We start from the raw sequence: 17037 nt of genomic DNA on the forward strand, positions 1-17037 counted from the left end.
TCTTCTATAAAGCTGTTGTTTTCTTTGTTGTTGACCACAATGAAACTATATGAACTCAGTGTAGAGCATTCATTTATTTTGACTGTAAGTGGCCTGATAAATGGAGTTTTGTCCATAGAAGACAAGGGCTTTTTCTCCATACATGGAGTGGAGCCAAAGTAAGAACACTACCAAGACAGTTTCTTTATTTCTGTCCCCAGTTTATTTTTTCACAGTGGCCTCCACATATAGAATCACATTCATTGAGTACACTTAACCTTGGAAAATTTATAGAAAAATCACTTCTCATTTACAATATTTGGATATTTTTTCCCCATTACTAAAAATAGTAATTTGCTATGAATATAAAACCAAACCACACATTTCTTCCATCATAAATATTATGTACCTCGTTATGAAAGTGTCATCAATATAGGAAAAATTTGTTTGTCATGTCATATGTACAAAATTTGAATGAGTATGCATATTCATAATGTGTAAATACATACACACTACTGTTCAAAAGTTTGGGGTCACTTAGACATTTCCTTGTTTTTGTCCATTAGAATCAGAAATACAGTGTAGACATTGTTAATGTTGTAAATGACTATTGTAGCTGAAAACGGCTGATTTTAATGGAATATCTACATAGGCGTACAGAGGCCCATTATCAGCAACCATCACTCCTGTGTTCCAATGGCACGTTGTGTTAGCTAATCTAAGTTTATCATTTTAAAAGGCTAACCGATCAATAGAAAACCCTTTTGCAATTATGTTAGCGCAGCTGAAAACTGTTATGATTAAAGAAGCAATAAAACTGGCCTTCTTTAGACTAGTTGAGCATCAGCATTTGTGGGTTCGATTACTGGCTCATAATGGCCAGAAACAAATAACTTTCTTCTGAAACTCGTCAGTCTATTCTTGTTCTGAGAAATGAAGGCTATTCCATGCGAGAAATTGCCAAGAAACTGAAGATCTCCCTTCACAGAACAGAGCAAACTGGCTCAAACCAGAATAGAAAGAGGAGTGGAAGGACCCGGTGGCACAACTGAGCAAGAGGACAAGAACATTAGAGTGTCTAGTTTGAGAAACAGACGCCTCACAAGTCCTCACCTGGCAGCTTCATTAAATAGTACCCGCAAAACACCAGTCTCAACGTCAACAGTGAAGAGGCGACTCCGGGATGCTGGCCTTCTAGGCATGGCTCCTCTGTCCAGTGCCTGTGTTCTTTTGCCCATCTTAATCTTTTATTTTTATTGGCCAGTCTGAGATATGGCTTTTCCTTTGCAACTCTGGCTAGAAGGCCAGCATTCCCGGAGTCACCTCTTCACTGTTGACTTTGAGACTGGTGTTTTGCGGATCAGGACAACAGTTTTCAGCTGTGCTAACATAATTACAAAAGGGTTTTCTAATGATCAATTAGCATTTTCAAACGATATACTTGGATTAGCTAACACAACATGCTGTTGGAACACAGGAGTGATGGTTGCTGATGATGGGCCTCTGTACGCCTATGTGGATATTCCATTAAAAATCTGCCGTTTCCAGCTACAATAGTCATTTACAACATTAACAATGTCTACACTGTATTTCTGATCAATTTGATGTTATTTTAATGAACAAAAAATTTGCTTTTCTTTCAAAAACAAGGATATTTCTAAGTGACCCCAAACTTTTGAACTGTAATATACATCCACACTTACACATATGTAACCTGTGTCAAGTCATATAGCTTTATGTAATTTATCTTTTGTTCATTCTCACTTAACATTTCAAACTGAATGTCATTGATACTAAGTTCACTTGTGTTCTGGGATATTGCCTTTCAGTGTCATGACAGTGTGCATTATCCATATTCAATTGACTGGGGCAGGGTATATTGTCCCTTACCATTACAGGAACATATTGAATGTGTCAGGAGAGAGAGGGGGACCTTGTTAAGTTCAGTACCACATTTATTTATGAAGGATAAATTGCAAAAATGTAATTATTGATGATTGTTCACTAGTGAGGTTGACATGAAGCTATGTTTCTTACCCTATGTCTATAGTGGTGAGTCAGGGAGGAATGGGGCTACTGATGCAAAAATAATGTATACCAAGACCTTCCACAGATTGCCCAAATTCATGGTCAATTACCTATTTTGAAGGTTCCAGGCAACCCAAACAATGTTTGTCATTGGTGATTGTAAAAAGACACACACACACACACACTGAGACCAAGTGAAATTCCAAAGAACAGGGCCCATAAGGACAAGCAGATGACACACCATGGAATGTCTGCTTTTTCCAAAACACACACACACACACACACACACACACAAACACACACACACACAAACACGCAACGCAACAGAACATCTCTTCCTTCAGCATCCAGGATGGTTAACGGGTAATAAAATTGAGGACAGGAGACAGGCTTTAAAAATAGTTTTCAAATGGGAAATGGAAGCAATACAATTGACAGTAATTTTGGACATAACATATACATGAAGAGTACACAACATTAAACTGAATAAACAAATGCATGGATGTAAATTACAGGCCAGAGCTTGAACCGACCCCCCCAACCCCCTGAATGAACAGAATGGCCAAACTTTTAGACCAGAGGCCATGTCCAGGAACACCTGGTGCCAACAGGCCATGAGGCTGAGTTCAAGAAGACAAGGATATGATAACTAACATTCTGGTCATGGTAAGTGTTGTTTGATCCCGTTCGTAATATAGGTAAATGCTCCTTCCATGTTCAACCAACCTCTAGCTTGGCCTGCAGAATATACTTCTCATCCCTCTGTTCTGAGGCTGCAGTCTAGCTGTGTGGGGTTGGCTTCCTGCCCAATATAATAATGTCGCCAGTTAGTGCCTTTCCGAGCTGACCAGCTACTGGTGTTAGACCCCCTTAACCATTCCCTCAGATCAATACAACAACACAGCTGCTTAGACTACAGACAAATAGGCAGAACCCGTTCCTTTACACTCTTAGGAAAGGTTCTATCTAGAACCTTAAAGGGTTATTGGCTGTCCCAGTAGGTGAACCCTTTGTAGAACCCTGTTGGGTTCCATGTCAAACCCTCTGTGAAAATGGTTCAACATGGAACCCAAAAGGGTTCTACCTGGAACCAAAAGGGTTCTCCTATGGGGACAGCTGAACCCTTTTGGAACCCTTTTATCTAAGAGTGTAACTGTGGGCTGGAGTGAAGGCTATGGAAGCAAATCCTACTTTGTAGAAAATGTCAGTACTACCCAGAACCCCTGTTAGAAGCAAACTGGTAATGACTTTGTTTTTGTAGCCTGGCTGGAGAACACTTGATTCAAACATTGGTCGACTGATTTACAGAATCCTAACTTGTGATACAAGAGCATAACTCTATCTTCAACAACATTCTGTGATTTGCGTGAAAGTTAGAATGACTTATTGCTTGGACAGAACTGAACAGTCACATGAAGAACTTAGAATCTACAATCTTCACCCCTCCTCTCCCTTTCCACAGAGATCTCAATTTGTATGTAAACACTCAAAACACAAAACAAAACTACAGGGACAATGAAAGTATCATTCTAAAAAGAAAGAGTACATTTTCATTGTATGCCTTTATAAATCCATTGATTTCATCCCAACCTACTCTCAACTCTTTAAAAATAACCATTCTTTGGGTTTATCCTAATCAACAACCTAACCAATTGAGATGGCGAGAAGACATCTGCATAGGTTTGCTCAGGTGCTTGAGATATGACCTCCAATACACACATAGAGGTCAGAGGACCGTGCCAGTCTCGTTCTCAAACGCGCCATGAGACTTCAGATGCATCACATTTATCTACACACACTCTACAAATATGGAGTCACAGATTCTGTATGACTGGCCTGAATGGAAGCCCAAAAACTAGGAAATAAAGTGTCCACTATCATAAGCTTTGAAGCAATGGGAATGGCAGTAGACTGTCTATATTACTGACTATAACTAAAGCACTCTGTAGGCCCTGTCAATAGGTTTTCCTGTGGAACTCGATTGGTGGTAGCTGACTGAGTAGGTTACTTTGTGTTCCAATGAATGGTCATTTGACAGTTAACTATCGCACAATATGGATGCCTTTGACTTGCCAAAGTTAGGCACTGCAGACGTACTGAGAAACCGCTTTGACTTCCCCTTTCTCAACCTAGACTAATGTAAACAGTTGTGAGGATTTGGTCAGCTAGGAGGAAGATACATGGCCATTGTACAGACAATGTTTGAAAATACAGTTTTCTTATCACTTTCTGTATGTCAAATGTATGCTAAACGTGACATTCTAACTGTAGAAGTCCACCTGGATAGAGGCTGCAACTAACGACAGCTGCCTAGAGGTTTATTTAGATGTCAGAGACTGACAAGAGGCCTGTGTAGAAATGCCCATGGACCTGAGATAGACCCATACTCACTTTGTCTGGTTTTCATACATTCAGTGCTTGGTAAATGTAAGTGTCACTTTGTCATGCCGTGGTTGCTCAGCCAGTATTGAGTACGATCTGAGGTAAACTTATGATCAATATACATAAAGACAAGTGATATGTTTATGGATTTCCTGTGGCTTGATCTGGACTTTTACACTTCTGTCTTATTTTTGTGAATGCAAAAGTTCTGTGATTTTGGTGTGTTGTGTTAGAGCTACCTTTAACAATATTAACCAATGCATTGGCATGATCATAATTGTGAAGTGCATACCAATTGAATGAAATCCATCTATTGGACTGTATTGATTGGGAATAAGGCCTCTTTGTAAATCCCTGAACACATGAATAAACCTGAGAACATGTCTGAGTTAGCTGTAACAATGCTGCTTCCCACCCAGAGGCTGGTCCTTCTCCTTCTCGCCCTTACCCAGATCCCTGCCCCACCGTCCCAATCTTTCCACTCCAAGGCCTTGGTGAGTCCCATATTGAACACCCTCTCCCCAGACTCCTTGGCCTGTGACAGCACACAGGAGTCAGCCCTACTGTATGCATGCAGTCCCAGTCTGGAGTTTTGGCAGTGGGGTAAAGTCGCTGGGAGGCACTACTGGGGAACTGACCTCTTTGGAGGTAATATATGTAACCCTGTTCATGTAAGCCCAATGGGTGTTTATGGGATTGTAGCCAAGGCCTCTGGGGGTGTCTTACAGTGCTACTCATTCATTCTCTACGGGTCTGTAAGGAAGGGCGTGATGGGACAGATAAAGTGCAAATGACCTCTGAACCTCTTTAGCCCCCCTGTCTGACAGTCTGTATCACTACCCTTTGTCTTTGGCTTTACCTTTACTCTTTCTCCATCTCTTTTTCTTGTTATTTTCTCTCGTGTTCACTTGGGCCAGTCCAGAGGCACTCAGTTCTTTTTGAAGAAGGAAAAGAGCCTCTTGTCTCCATCGGAGAGACGACTGGCTCGTCTGGAGGACTGGCCGGAGGGGCCCCCGCGACCCCCAGAGGGCCCAGCGAGGGTGTAAGGGGTCACCCTCCACTCCTCCTGGTGCTTTTCCATAAGCTGCTGATCAATCATACTGTGCATATCATCCTAAGAGAGAGAAAGACAGAATTAATGAGTGACAGCGAGAGAGGGTGAGCACAGGAGTGATAGATAGGTAAAATGAATGTGAGGGGATGTTAAAGAGCACAGGGGGTTTTAGAGAAGAGAAACAGGAGGCAGGAGGATGGTGTGACAGATTGGCATGGAAGTGGGTGGTTTTGGGTGATCAAATGGCTTAGAATGGGTGAGCGCATTTCTGTTGAGTCAGCAGGCCATGGCATGGAATGGCTCAGCGTGGCATGGAAGAGTCGCACCGGACAGAACCAGGGTGAGATGGCACACCTCACCTCTAATGCAGAAGGGGGGTACCACAGGGGAGAAAAGGTGGTACGGAAGCTGAGAAAGGCCACTAGATCAGAAACCACAAGAGCCACACAGTAAAGAGCCCTGAGGAGGCAAACTGCAGCCAGGGAAAGAGAGAGGAAAGAGCTGCTAGTTACGGGTGAGGGAGGGAGGGAAGGGAAAGTAATACACTGAGTCCTCAATTTAGTTAGATAGCTACTAGCCCAACTTGCTTAATTGTTTGCAGTATGTTCAATGAAAACCCAAGATTGAAACTCATTGAGGAGTGAATTAGTACTTCAGACACTCGTGTAAATTGGCAACTCAGGGTACGTACAGTATCGTACATGTTAACACATACACACGCTTTGGACAGTGGAACGTTAGAGGAGAGGACAGGATGTGGTGCGGAAAAGATCACCATATACACATTTTCACCTAAACCTACAACTGTGAATTTCAGTCCACCAGTATACTCTTATTTAATGAATAAATACAGTACACATTAAGAATGATAATTGCTGTGTGAACATTCATATACGTTTTGTTATTCGTACACATATGAGCTGTCAGATACACATTCCTATTGTATTTGTTACTTTATCTATCAGTTTCACAGTCCATTCAGTTTGACAGTCCATTCAGTTTGACAGTCCATTCAGTTTGACAGTCCATTCAGTAACAACCAGAGGACAACAATGGAAATAAGTCAGCGGACTACAATGGAAATAAGTCAGCGGACTACAATGGAAATAAGTCAGCGGACTACAATGGAAATAAGTCAGCGGACTACAATGGAAATAAGTCAGCGGACTACAATGGAAATAAGTTGTTCAACTTTATTGTGTTATCCTCCATTATTTTAAATACAGTGTATCCACATGTGTGGCTGAATTGTGTTTTAAATAATCCAAAAATTAAAATTAAATTACTCATACTATGAGTGGTCTAGTGTGCCCCCTCATGAACCCTGACCTCTGACCCACCTGCCAGGCCTCCAGCTGCTGTGATAGGTTAAGCTTCTGCTGGATGGCGTCCAGGAGCTGGCTGTTCAGAGACATGATATCTATCTTACACTTGGCCAGCTCCATCTCCACTGCTTTTTTCCTGTTAGGCAGACAGACACACAGCTTAGAGATAAACAGCACCTCTCTAGTTTCTATGCTCTCATTATGCTGAATGCTTATGCTTATTCGGGAGATGACTGTAAAACAACTAATTGTTGTTATATGCTAGCCTATTACATACAGGACAAACATACAATGTAGTTGTGCCCCAAAAATGTGCTATGTTTTATGGTCTTACTTGGAAATAGCATCATCTCGGTCTCGTATAGCACTTTGGAGCTGTTCACTGGGGTCTTGTGCTTCAGACATTGCCCTCATACGCTCACTCTCCTCCTGTACGGAGCACATCTCCACAGAGAGCATCGCCATCTTCAGGACAGGGGAGGAATGACATAGGAGACACTCATCAGACACATTGTCAACCTCGTGAGTAAGAAATCCCATCTATGTCTAGCTTGAATTACAAAGCTGTGCTGAAGTGATCTTGTTGGAGAACAACAGCGATGATAAAGCTCTGTGTGCAGTAGTACCTGATTATGGAGTTGTAGAACCTCTTCTTGGCTGTTCCGTGTTCTATCCTGCTCTGCTTCGTACAGCTCTCTCATTCCTCTCACCTCTTCCCCAAGCTTTCGAACCTGGTCTTCAAGAGCCTCCTCGTCACTACGGCGAGAACCCTGCTCACACACAACCACAACAACACACATAGACTCATTATATTGTGAATTCAGGTCAAACTCAACTCAATTCATTTGGAGTTGTTTTGAGTGTGTACTGAATATCGCACACTCTTTATTGGATGCATGGAGGAACTAAATATCAGTTTAGTATATCTGGTCAGTATTTTCATATGTACAGTACCAGTCAAAAGTTTGGACACACCTACTCATTGTTTTAATCATGTTATGAGGCTATACAGAGTTTGTTTACATTCACTGGAGAAAAACAATCTTATATTTTAGGTTCTCATGGAGTGTGACAGTTGAACTAAGCTCATGAGGCATCATCTATAAGTTATATTCTTCAAGAATCAATGGATATATATATATATATATATATATATATATATATTTAAACATATATACACTACCGGTCAAACGTTTTAGAACACCTACTCATTCAAGGGTTTTTCTTTATTTTGACTATTTTCTACATTGTAGAATAATAGTTAAGACATCAAAACTATGAAATAACACATATGGAATCATGTAGTAACCAAAAAAGTGTTGAACAAATCAAAATATATTTTATTTCTTAGATTCTTCAAAGTAGCCTTGATGACAGCTTTGCATTCTCACAACCAGCTTCATGATGTAGTCACCTGGAATGCTTTTCCAACAGTCTTGAAGGAGTTCCCACATATGCTGAGCACTTGTTGGCTGCTTTTCCTTCACTCTGCAGTCCAACTCATTCCAAACAATCACAATTGGGTTAAGGTCGGGTGATTGTGGAGGCCAGTTCTTCTGATGCAGCACTCAATCACTCTCCTTCTTGGTCAATTAGCCCATACACAGCCTGGAGGTGTGTTTTGGGTCATTGTCCTGTTGAAAAAAAAATGATAGTCCCACTAAGCGCAAACCAGATTGGGTTGGTGTATCGCTGGAGAATGCTGTGGTAGCCATGCTGGTTAAGTGTGCCTTGAATTCTAAATAAATCACCAGCAAAGCACCCCCACACCATCACATCCCCTCCATGCTTCACGGTGGGAACCACACATGCAGAGATCATCCGTTCACTTACTCTGCGTCTCACAAAGACATGGTGGTTGGAAACAATAATCTCACATTTGGACTCATCAGACCAAAGGACAGATTTCCACTGGTCTAATGTCCATTGCTCGTGTTTCTTGGCCTAAGCAATTCTCTTCTTATTATTGGTAGTGGTTTCTTTGCAGCAATTCGACCATTAAGGCCTGATTCACGCAGTCTCCTCTGAACAGTTGATGTTGAGATGTGTCTGTTACTTGAACAATCTGAGGTGCAATCTGAGGTGCAGTTAATTGCCGATTTCTGAGGCTGGTAACTCTAATGAACTTATCCTCTGCAGCAGAGGTAACGCTGGGCCTTCCTTTCCTGTGGCGGTCCTCATGAGAGCCAGTTTCATCATACTGCTTGATGGTTTTTGCGACTGCACAAACATTTCCGCATTGACTGACCTTCATGTCTTAAAGTAATGATGGACTTTTGGTCATTTCTCTTTGCTTATTTAAGCTGTTCTTGCCATAATATGGACTTGGTCTTTTACCAAATAGGGCTATCTTCTGTATACCAAACCTACCTTGTCACAACACAACTGATTGGCTCAAACGCATTAAAAAGGAAAGAAATTCCACAAATTACCTTTTAACAAGGCACGCCTGTTAATTGAAAGGCATTTCAGGTGACTACCTCATGAAGTTGGTTGAGTGAATGCCAAGAGTGTGCAAAGCTGTCATCAAGGCAAAGGGTGGCTACTTTGAAAAATCTCAAATATAAAATGTGTTATTTCATAGTTTTGATGTCTTCACTATTATTCTACAATGTATATCTGTGTGTGACGGTCAGTACCGTGGACTCGTTGCCGTCTAGCAGGTTCTGTGTGAGTCTGCGTAGCTCCAGTAGACTGGCATGCAGGCTCCCTATGGGAACGTCCTTGGCTGAGTATGTCTCTGAGGACTCGTCCATGGAGGAGTCAGTGGACAGGGCTGAGTCTGTGATGTCGTTGCCCCGCAGGTGGGAGACGAGCGAGCGCACCTGGCAGTAGGCCTCCCACAGCTGGAGACGAAGCTAGAGACAGAGAGGGAGAGCAGCTTAGCAAAGACTGTTTATAATACACTATGAATCACTGATATCATATCTAGGACTCTCTGTATGTCACTCTATCTCACAAAGCAGTGTGTGTGTGTGTGTGTGTGTGTGTGTGTGTGTGTGTGTGTGTGTGTGTGTGTGTGTGTGTGTGTGTGTGTGTGTGTGTGTGTGTGTGTGTGTGTGTGTGTGTGTGTGTGTGTGTGTGTGTGTGTGTGTGTGCGTGTGTGCGCGCGTGCGCGTGAGCGTGAGCGTGTGTATGTGTGTCTGTGCTTGTGCATGCGTGTACCTGCTCCCTCTCCTGTTCCTGCTCCTCTTGCTCCATGCTCTGTTCTATCTCACAGAGTAGGCTGGCAGGGTGTGGGCTGAGGCCTTGTAGACTTCTCTCCTCTGTGAGCTCCTCAAAGCGGGCACTCAGATGTCTGTGGGACACCCGGACCTCCTGGAGCTCCAGCTGGCTCTGCCGTAACTGGACACACATAGCAATACAGTGGACAACAAACAGTAGACAACACAGTGGTCAACATAGTAGTCATCACAGTGGTCAACACAGTGGTCAACACAGAGCACTGATACCATACAGATCAACATAACACACTCAGACACACACAAATACAGAACATGTCTATAAACCCATATACACGTTCACACATAATACAGGAATATCTTGGCACTGTACAAAGAGCGACAGAGATTGTACCTGTAAGTCCTTCTCGTGGTGATGTTTTTCCAGCACTAGCGTTCTTTCCCTCAGGTCGTCAACAGTGTTCTGAAGTAGCTCGTTTTCCTCTAGCACAGCGTTAACCCGACGCTCCAGCTCTCTCTTACGCTCCGACAGCATCTTAATCTGACAAGATACACAACCCCAATAGCCAAGTTACACATTGTGCTATGGGAACCTAGGACAGTGAAGATGTTGTTTTGTTTTGTTTTGGTAGCTATCTGCACTCAGTGTTAGCCTCTATAAATCTGTTTCTCTCCTGACTGACTCTTAGGAGTTCAAATGTTCCAGAAGATTAAAGTACTCCCCCTGGTCCCAATTTTTTTGTTGCCTAGCATAGGCGTAGGAGGTTTCTGCCACCCTCATTTACAGGAATGTCTCCGTGGTAAGCTGATAGTCCAAATGGACCTGATAACAGTTTATTGCTTCATCAGTCTATAAAGTGGCCTCGGACTGAAGGCTAACATTGCACAAACACTGCACATTTCTAGTGATATAAGGAGAGTTGTTTGTAATATGTTCGGTGGCAGCCTGAGCAGCTTAATCCATTAAACAAATGTCAGTTCTTGTTCTTTCTCATTATCCCCCATCCATGCTTTGGCCTACATCTGGTAACCTACTTTACAGCGCAGTATGTGGACTTCTTTGCCACCATGTGGACTTCTTTGTAGATTCATGTTCTTCGTGTGCCCTTCAGATATTTTGGTTGACATTGCTGTGATTTTCTCTGTCTAGCAGGACTGATCCATCCTTGTCACTTTAAATGAAGAAAACCCGTTGGAACCCTGGGAACACCCAGACATTGCAGTATATCTGAGCTAAATATAGAGCGGTAGCTTTTTCCCTCAATTAAAGTGCAGTCTCTGCAGTGAGGGTTACTCCTCTCCAATAAGACCTACTTTTAAAGAGGAGGCAGAGGTCTAATATATCTGTAATGTTATCATTCTATGACCCTAAGCTAGATGGCTGACATTATACATTACAGATATTACTGTGTATTCTCCTGATAAATGTTTCACAGACAGAAACATACAGTATCTCATGCTCCATAGCAGTACAGTGGGACATGTACACACATGCGACATGCAGCATGCAGACAAACCAATATAACCACTCACTTCTAGCCCTTGCTGCTCCAGTAAAGAGGAAGGAGTCAGTCACGGTATTAGAGGAGGGGAACACGGAGAAATTGAATGATTGATAGAAAAGGAGGAAAAACTGATAGGGTAATATTTGTTAACTTATTTTTTAAACCTTTATTAGGCTCTCTAGTCTCACCTCAGCCTGTAGGCTCTCTAGTCTCACCTCAGCCTGTAGGCTCTCTAGTCTCACCTGAGCCTGTAGGCTCTCTAATCTCACCCCAGCCTGTAGGCTCTCTAGTCTCGCCTCAGCCTGTAGGCTCTCTAGTCTCACCTCAGCCTGTAGGCTCTCTAGTCTCACCTCAGCCTGTAGGCTCTCTAGTCTCACCTCAGCCTGTAGGCTCTCTAGTCTCACCTCAGCCTGTAGGCTCTCTAGTCTCACCTCAGCCTGTAGGCTCTCTAGTCTCACCTCAGCCTGTAGGCTCTCTAGTCTCACCTCAGCCTGTAGGCTCTCTAGTCTCACCTCAGCCTGTAGGCTCTCTAGTCTCACCTCAGCCTGTAGGCTCTCTAGTCTCCCCTGAGCCTGTAGGCTCTCTAATCTCACCTCAGCCTGTAGGCTCTCTAGTCTCGCCTCAGCCTGTAGGCTCTCTAGTCTCACCTCAGCCTGTAGGCTCTCTAGTCTCACCTCAGCCTGTAGGCTCTCTAGTCTCACCTCAGCCTGTAGGCTCTCTAGTCTCAACCCAGCCTGTAGGCTCTCCAGTCTCACCTCAGCCTGTAGGCTCTCTAGTCTCACCTGAGCCTGTAGGCTCTCTAATCTCTCACCTCAGCCTATAGGCTCTCTAGTCTCACCTCAGCCTGTAGGCTCTCTAGTCTCGCCTCAGCCTGTAGGCTCTCTAGTCTCGCCTCAGCCTGTAGGCTCTCTAGTCTCGCCTCAGCCTGTAGACTCTCTAGTCTCACCCCAGCCTGTAGGCTCTCTAGTCTCACCCCAGCCTGTATGCTCTTTAGTCTCACCTGAGCCTGTAGGCTCTCTAGTCTCTCACCTCAGCTTGTAGGTTCTCTAGTCTCTCACCTCAGCCTGCAGGCTCTCTAGTCTCGCCCCAGCCTGTAGGCTCTCTAGTCTCGCCTCAGCCTGTAGGCTCCCTAGTCTCGCCTCAGCCTGTAGGCTCTCTAGTCTCACCCCAGCCTGTAGGCACTCTAGACTCACCCCAGCCTGTAGGCTCTCTAGTCTCACCTCAGCCTGTAGGCTCTCTAGTCTCGCCTCAGCCTGTAGGCTCTCTAGTCTCACCTCAGCCTGTAGGCTCTCTAGTCTCACCTCAGCCTGTAGGCTCTCTAGTCTCACCTCAGCCTGTAGGCTCTCTAGTCTCACCTCAGCCTGTAGGCTCTCTAGTCTCACCTCAGCCTGTAGGCTCTCTAGTCTCCCCTGAGCCTGTAGGCTCTCTAATCTCACCTCAGCCTGTAGGCTCTCTAGTCTCGCCTCAGCCTGTAGGCTCTCTAGTCTCACCTCAGCCTGTAGGCTCTCTAGTCTCACCTCAGCCTGTAGGCTCTCTAGTCTCACCTCAGCCTGTAGGCTCTCTAGTCTCAACCCAGCCTGTAGGCTCTCCAGTCTCACCTCAGCCTGTAGGCTCTCTAGTCTCACCTGAGCCTGTAGGCTCTCTAATCTCTCACCTCAGCCTATAGGCTCTCTAGTCTCACCTCAGCCTGTAGGCTCTCTAGTCTCGCCTCAGCCTGTAGGCTCTCTAGTCTCGCCTCAGCCTGTAGGCTCTCTAGTCTCGCCTCAGCCTGTAGACTCTCTAGTCTCACCCCAGCCTGTAGGCTCTCTAGTCTCACCCCAGCCTGTATGCTCTTTAGTCTCACCTGAGCCTGTAGGCTCTCTAGTCTCTCACCTCAGCTTGTAGGTTCTCTAGTCTCTCACCTCAGCCTGCAGGCTCTCTAGTCTCGCCCCAGCCTGTAGGCTCTCTAGTCTCGCCTCAGCCTGTAGGCTCCCTAGTCTCGCCTCAGCCTGTAGGCTCTCTAGTCTCACCCCAGCCTGTAGGCACTCTAGACTCACCCCAGCCTGTAGGCTCTCTAGTCTCACCTCAGCCTGTAGGCTCTCTAGTCTCGCCTCAGCCTGTAGGCTCTCTAGTCTCGCCTCAGCCTGTAGCCTCTCTAGTATCGCCTCAGCCTGTAGGCTCTCTAGTCTCACCTGAGCCTGTAGGCCCTCTAGTCTCACAGGCTCTCTAGTCTCACCTGAGCCTGTAGGCTCTCTAGTCTCACCTGAGCCTGTAGGCTCTCTAGTCTCACCTGCGCTTGTAGGCTCTCTAGTCTCACCTGCGCCTGTAGGCTCTCTAGTCTCACCTGAGCCTGTAGGCTCTCTAGTCTCACCTGAGCCTGTAGGCTCTCTAATCTCACCTCAGCCTGTAGGCTCTCTAGTCTCGCCTCAGCCTGTAGGATCTCTAGTCTCACCTCAGCCTGTAGGCTCTCTAGTCTCACCTCAGCCTGTAGGCTCTCTAGTCTCACCTCAGCCTGTAGGCTCTCTAGTCTCAACCCAGCCTGTAGGCTCTCCAGTCTCACCTCAGCCTGTAGGCTCTCTAGTCTCACCTGAGCCTGTAGGCTCTCTAATCTCTCACCTCAGCCTATAGGCTCTCTAGTCTCACCTCAGCCTGTAGGCTCTCTAGTCTCGCCTCAGCCTGTAGGCTCTCTAGTCTCGCCTCAGCCTGTAGACTCTCTAGTCTCACCCCAGCCTGTAGGCTCTCTAGTCTCACCCCAGCCTGTAGGCTCTTTAGTCTCACCTGAGCCTGTAGGCTCTCTAGTCTCTCACCTCAGCTTGTAGGTTCTCTAGTCTCTCACCTCAGCCTGCAGGCTCTCTAGTCTCGCCCCAGCCTGTAGGCTCTCTAGTCTCGCCTCAGCCTGTAGGCTCCCTAGTCTCGCCTCAGCCTGTAGGCTCTCTAGTCTCACCCCAGCCTGTAGGCTCTCTAGTCTCACCCCAGCCTGTAGGCTCTCTAGTCTCACCTCAGCCTGTAGGCTCTCTAGTCTCGCCTCAGCCTGTAGGCTCTCTAGTCTCGCCTCAGCCTGTAGCCTCTCTAGTCTCGCCTCAGCCTGTAGCCTCTCTAGTCTCGCCTCAGCCTGTAGGCTCTCTAGTCTCACCTGAGCCTGTAGGCCCTCTAGTCTCACAGGCTCTCTAGTCTCACCTGAGCCTGTAGGCTCTCTAGTCTCACCTGAGCCTGTAGGCTATCTAGTCTCACCTGCGCCTGTAGGCTCTCTAGTCTCACCTGCGCCTGTAGGCTCTCTAGTCTCACCTGAGCCTGTAGGCTTTCTAGTCTCATCTCAGCCTGTAGGCTCTCTAGTCTCATCTCAGCCTGAAGGCTCTCTAGTCTCACCCCAGCCTGTAGTATCTAGTCTCGCCTCAGCCTGTAGACTCTCTAGTCTCGCCTCAGCCTGTAGGCTCTCTAGTCTCACCCCAGCCTGTAGGCTCTCTAGTCTCACCCCAGCCTGTAGGCTCTCTAGTCTCGCCTCAGCCTGTAGGATCTCTAGTCTCGCCTCAGCCTGTAGGATCTCTAGTCTCGCCTCAGCCTGTAGGATCTCTAGTCTCGCCTCAGCCTGTAGGATCTCTAGTCTCGCCTCAGCCTGTAGCCTCTCTAGTCTCGCCTCAGCCTATAGGCTCTCTAGTCTCACCTGAGCCTGTAGGTTCTCTAGTCTCACCTGAGCCTGTAGGCTCTCTAGTCTCACCTCAGCCTGTAGGCTCTCTAGTCTCACCTCAGCCTGTAGGCTCTCTAGTCTCGCCTAAGCCTATAGGCTCTCTAGTCTCACCTGAGCCTGTAGGCTCTCTAGTCTCACATAGTCTCACCTGAGCCTGTAGGCTCTCTAGTCTCACCTGAGCCTGTAGGCTCTCTAGTCTCGCCTCAGCCTGTAGGCTCTCTAGTCTCACCCCGGCCTGTAGGCTCTCTAGTCTCACCCCAGCCTGTAGGCTCTATAGTCTCACCTGAGCCTGTAGGCTCTCTAGTCTCTCACCTCAGACTGTAGGTTCTCTAGTCTCTCACCTCAGGCTGCAGGCTCTCTAGTCTCACCCCAGCCTGTAGGCTCTCTAGTCTCGCCTAAGCCTGTAGGCTCCCTAGTCTCGCCTCAGCCTGTAGGCTCTCTAGTCTTACCCCAGCCTGTAGGCTCTCTAGTCTCACCCCAGCCTGTAGGCTCTCTAGTCTCACCTCAGCCTGTAGGCTCTCTAGTCTCGCCTCAGCCTGTAGGATCTCTAGTCTCGCCTCAGCCTGTAGGATCTCTAGTCTCGCCTCAGCCTGTAGGATCTCTAGTCTCGCCTCAGCCTGTAGGATCTCTAGTCTCGCCTCAGCCTGTAGCCTCTCTAGTCTCGCCTCAGCCTATAGGCTCTCTAGTCTCACCTGAGCCTGTAGGTTCTCTAGTCTCACCTGAGCCTGTAGGCTCTCTAGTCTCACCTCAGCCTGTAGGCTCTCTAGTCTCACCTCAGCCTGTAGGCTCTCTAGTCTCGCCTCAGCCTATAGGCTCTCTAGTCTCACCTGAGCCTGTAGGCTCTCTAGTCTCACATAGTCTCACCTGAGCCTGTAGGCTCTCTAGTCTCACCTGAGCCTGTAGGCTTTCTAGTCTCGCCTCAGCCTGTAGGCTCTCTAGTCTCACCCCGGCCTGTAGGCTCTCTAGTCTCACCCCAGCCTGTAGGCTCTATAGTCTCACCTGAGCCTGTAGGCTCTCTAGTCTCTCACCTCAGACTGTAGGTTCTCTAGTCTCTCACCTCAGGCTGCAGGCTCTCTAGTCTCACCCCAGCCTGTAGGCTCTCTAGTCTCGCCTAAGCCTGTAGGCTCCCTAGTCTCGCCTCAGCCTGTAGGCTCTCTAGTCTTACCCCAGCCTGTAGGCTCTCTAGTCTCACCCCAGCCTGTAGGCTCTCTAGTCTCACCTCAGCCTGTAGGCTCTCTAGTCTCGCCTCAGCCTGTAGGCTCTCTAGTCTCGCCTCAGCCTGTAGCCTCTCTAGTCTCGCCTCAGCCTGTAGCCTCTCTAGTCTCGCCTCAGCTTGTAGGCTCTCTAGTCTCACCTGAGCCTGTAGGACCTCTAGTCTCACAGGCTCTCTAGTCTCACCTGAGCCTGTAGAATCTCTAGTCTCACCTGCGCCTGTAGGCTCTCTAGTCTCACCTTCGCCTGTAGGCTCTCTAGTCTCACCTGAGCCTGTAGGCTTTCTAGTCTCATCTCAGACTGTAGGCTCTCTAGTCTCATCTCAGCCTGAAGGCTCTCTAGTCTCATCCCAGCCTGTAGTATCTAGTCTCGCCTCAGCCTGTAGGCTCTCTAGTCTCGCCTCAGCCTGTAGGCTCTCTAGTCTCACCCCAGCCTGTAGGCTCTCTAGTCTCACCCCAGCCTGTAGGCTCTCTAGTCTCGCCTCAGCCTGTAGGATCTCTAGTCTCGCCTCAGCCTGTAGCCTCTCTAGTCTCGCCTCAGCCTGTAGCCTCTCTAGTCTCGCCTCAGCCTGTAGCCTCTCTAGTCTCGCCTCAGCCTGTAGGCTCTCTAGTCTCACCTGAGCCTGTAAGCCCTCTAGTCTCACAGGCTCTCTAGTCTCACCTGAGCCTGTAGGCTCTCTAGTCTCACCTGAGCCTGTAGGCTCTCT

At 46.7% G+C, this 17037-nt stretch overlaps 1 protein-coding gene across 4 annotated transcripts in view; it reads right to left on the reverse strand.

Moving 5' to 3' along the window:
• Window positions 1-179: 179 nt before the first annotated feature.
• The window catches only part of LOC129853379 (BICD family-like cargo adapter 1), a 67305-nt gene continuing 50447 nt past the window's right edge, over window positions 180-17037 (reverse strand). The window contains exons 4-12 of one of the 4 annotated variants that reach the window (XM_055919353.1): window positions 11484-11495; window positions 10345-10491; window positions 9934-10113; window positions 9408-9626; window positions 7395-7538; window positions 7103-7233; window positions 6784-6904; window positions 5803-5864; window positions 5415-5503 (exon numbers count right to left, since the gene is read on the reverse strand). In XM_055919353.1, the coding sequence (XP_055775328.1) occupies window positions 5805-5864; window positions 6784-6904; window positions 7103-7233; window positions 7395-7538; window positions 9408-9626; window positions 9934-10113; window positions 10345-10491; window positions 11484-11495 (1014 nt within the window). In that variant the 3' untranslated portion in view covers window positions 5415-5503; window positions 5803-5804. Of the gene's footprint in view, window positions 5504-5802; window positions 5916-6783; window positions 6905-7102; window positions 7234-7394; window positions 7539-9407; window positions 9627-9933; window positions 10114-10344; window positions 10492-11483; window positions 11496-17037 lie in introns of all 4 variants that reach the window. The other 3 variants (XR_008759120.1, XM_055919351.1, XM_055919352.1) reach the window with 3 other exon arrangements.

The sequence above is a fragment of the Salvelinus fontinalis genome, chromosome 4 (genome assembly GCF_029448725.1).
Source record: "Salvelinus fontinalis isolate EN_2023a chromosome 4, ASM2944872v1, whole genome shotgun sequence".
Taxonomy (NCBI): Eukaryota; Metazoa; Chordata; class Actinopteri; order Salmoniformes; family Salmonidae; genus Salvelinus; species Salvelinus fontinalis.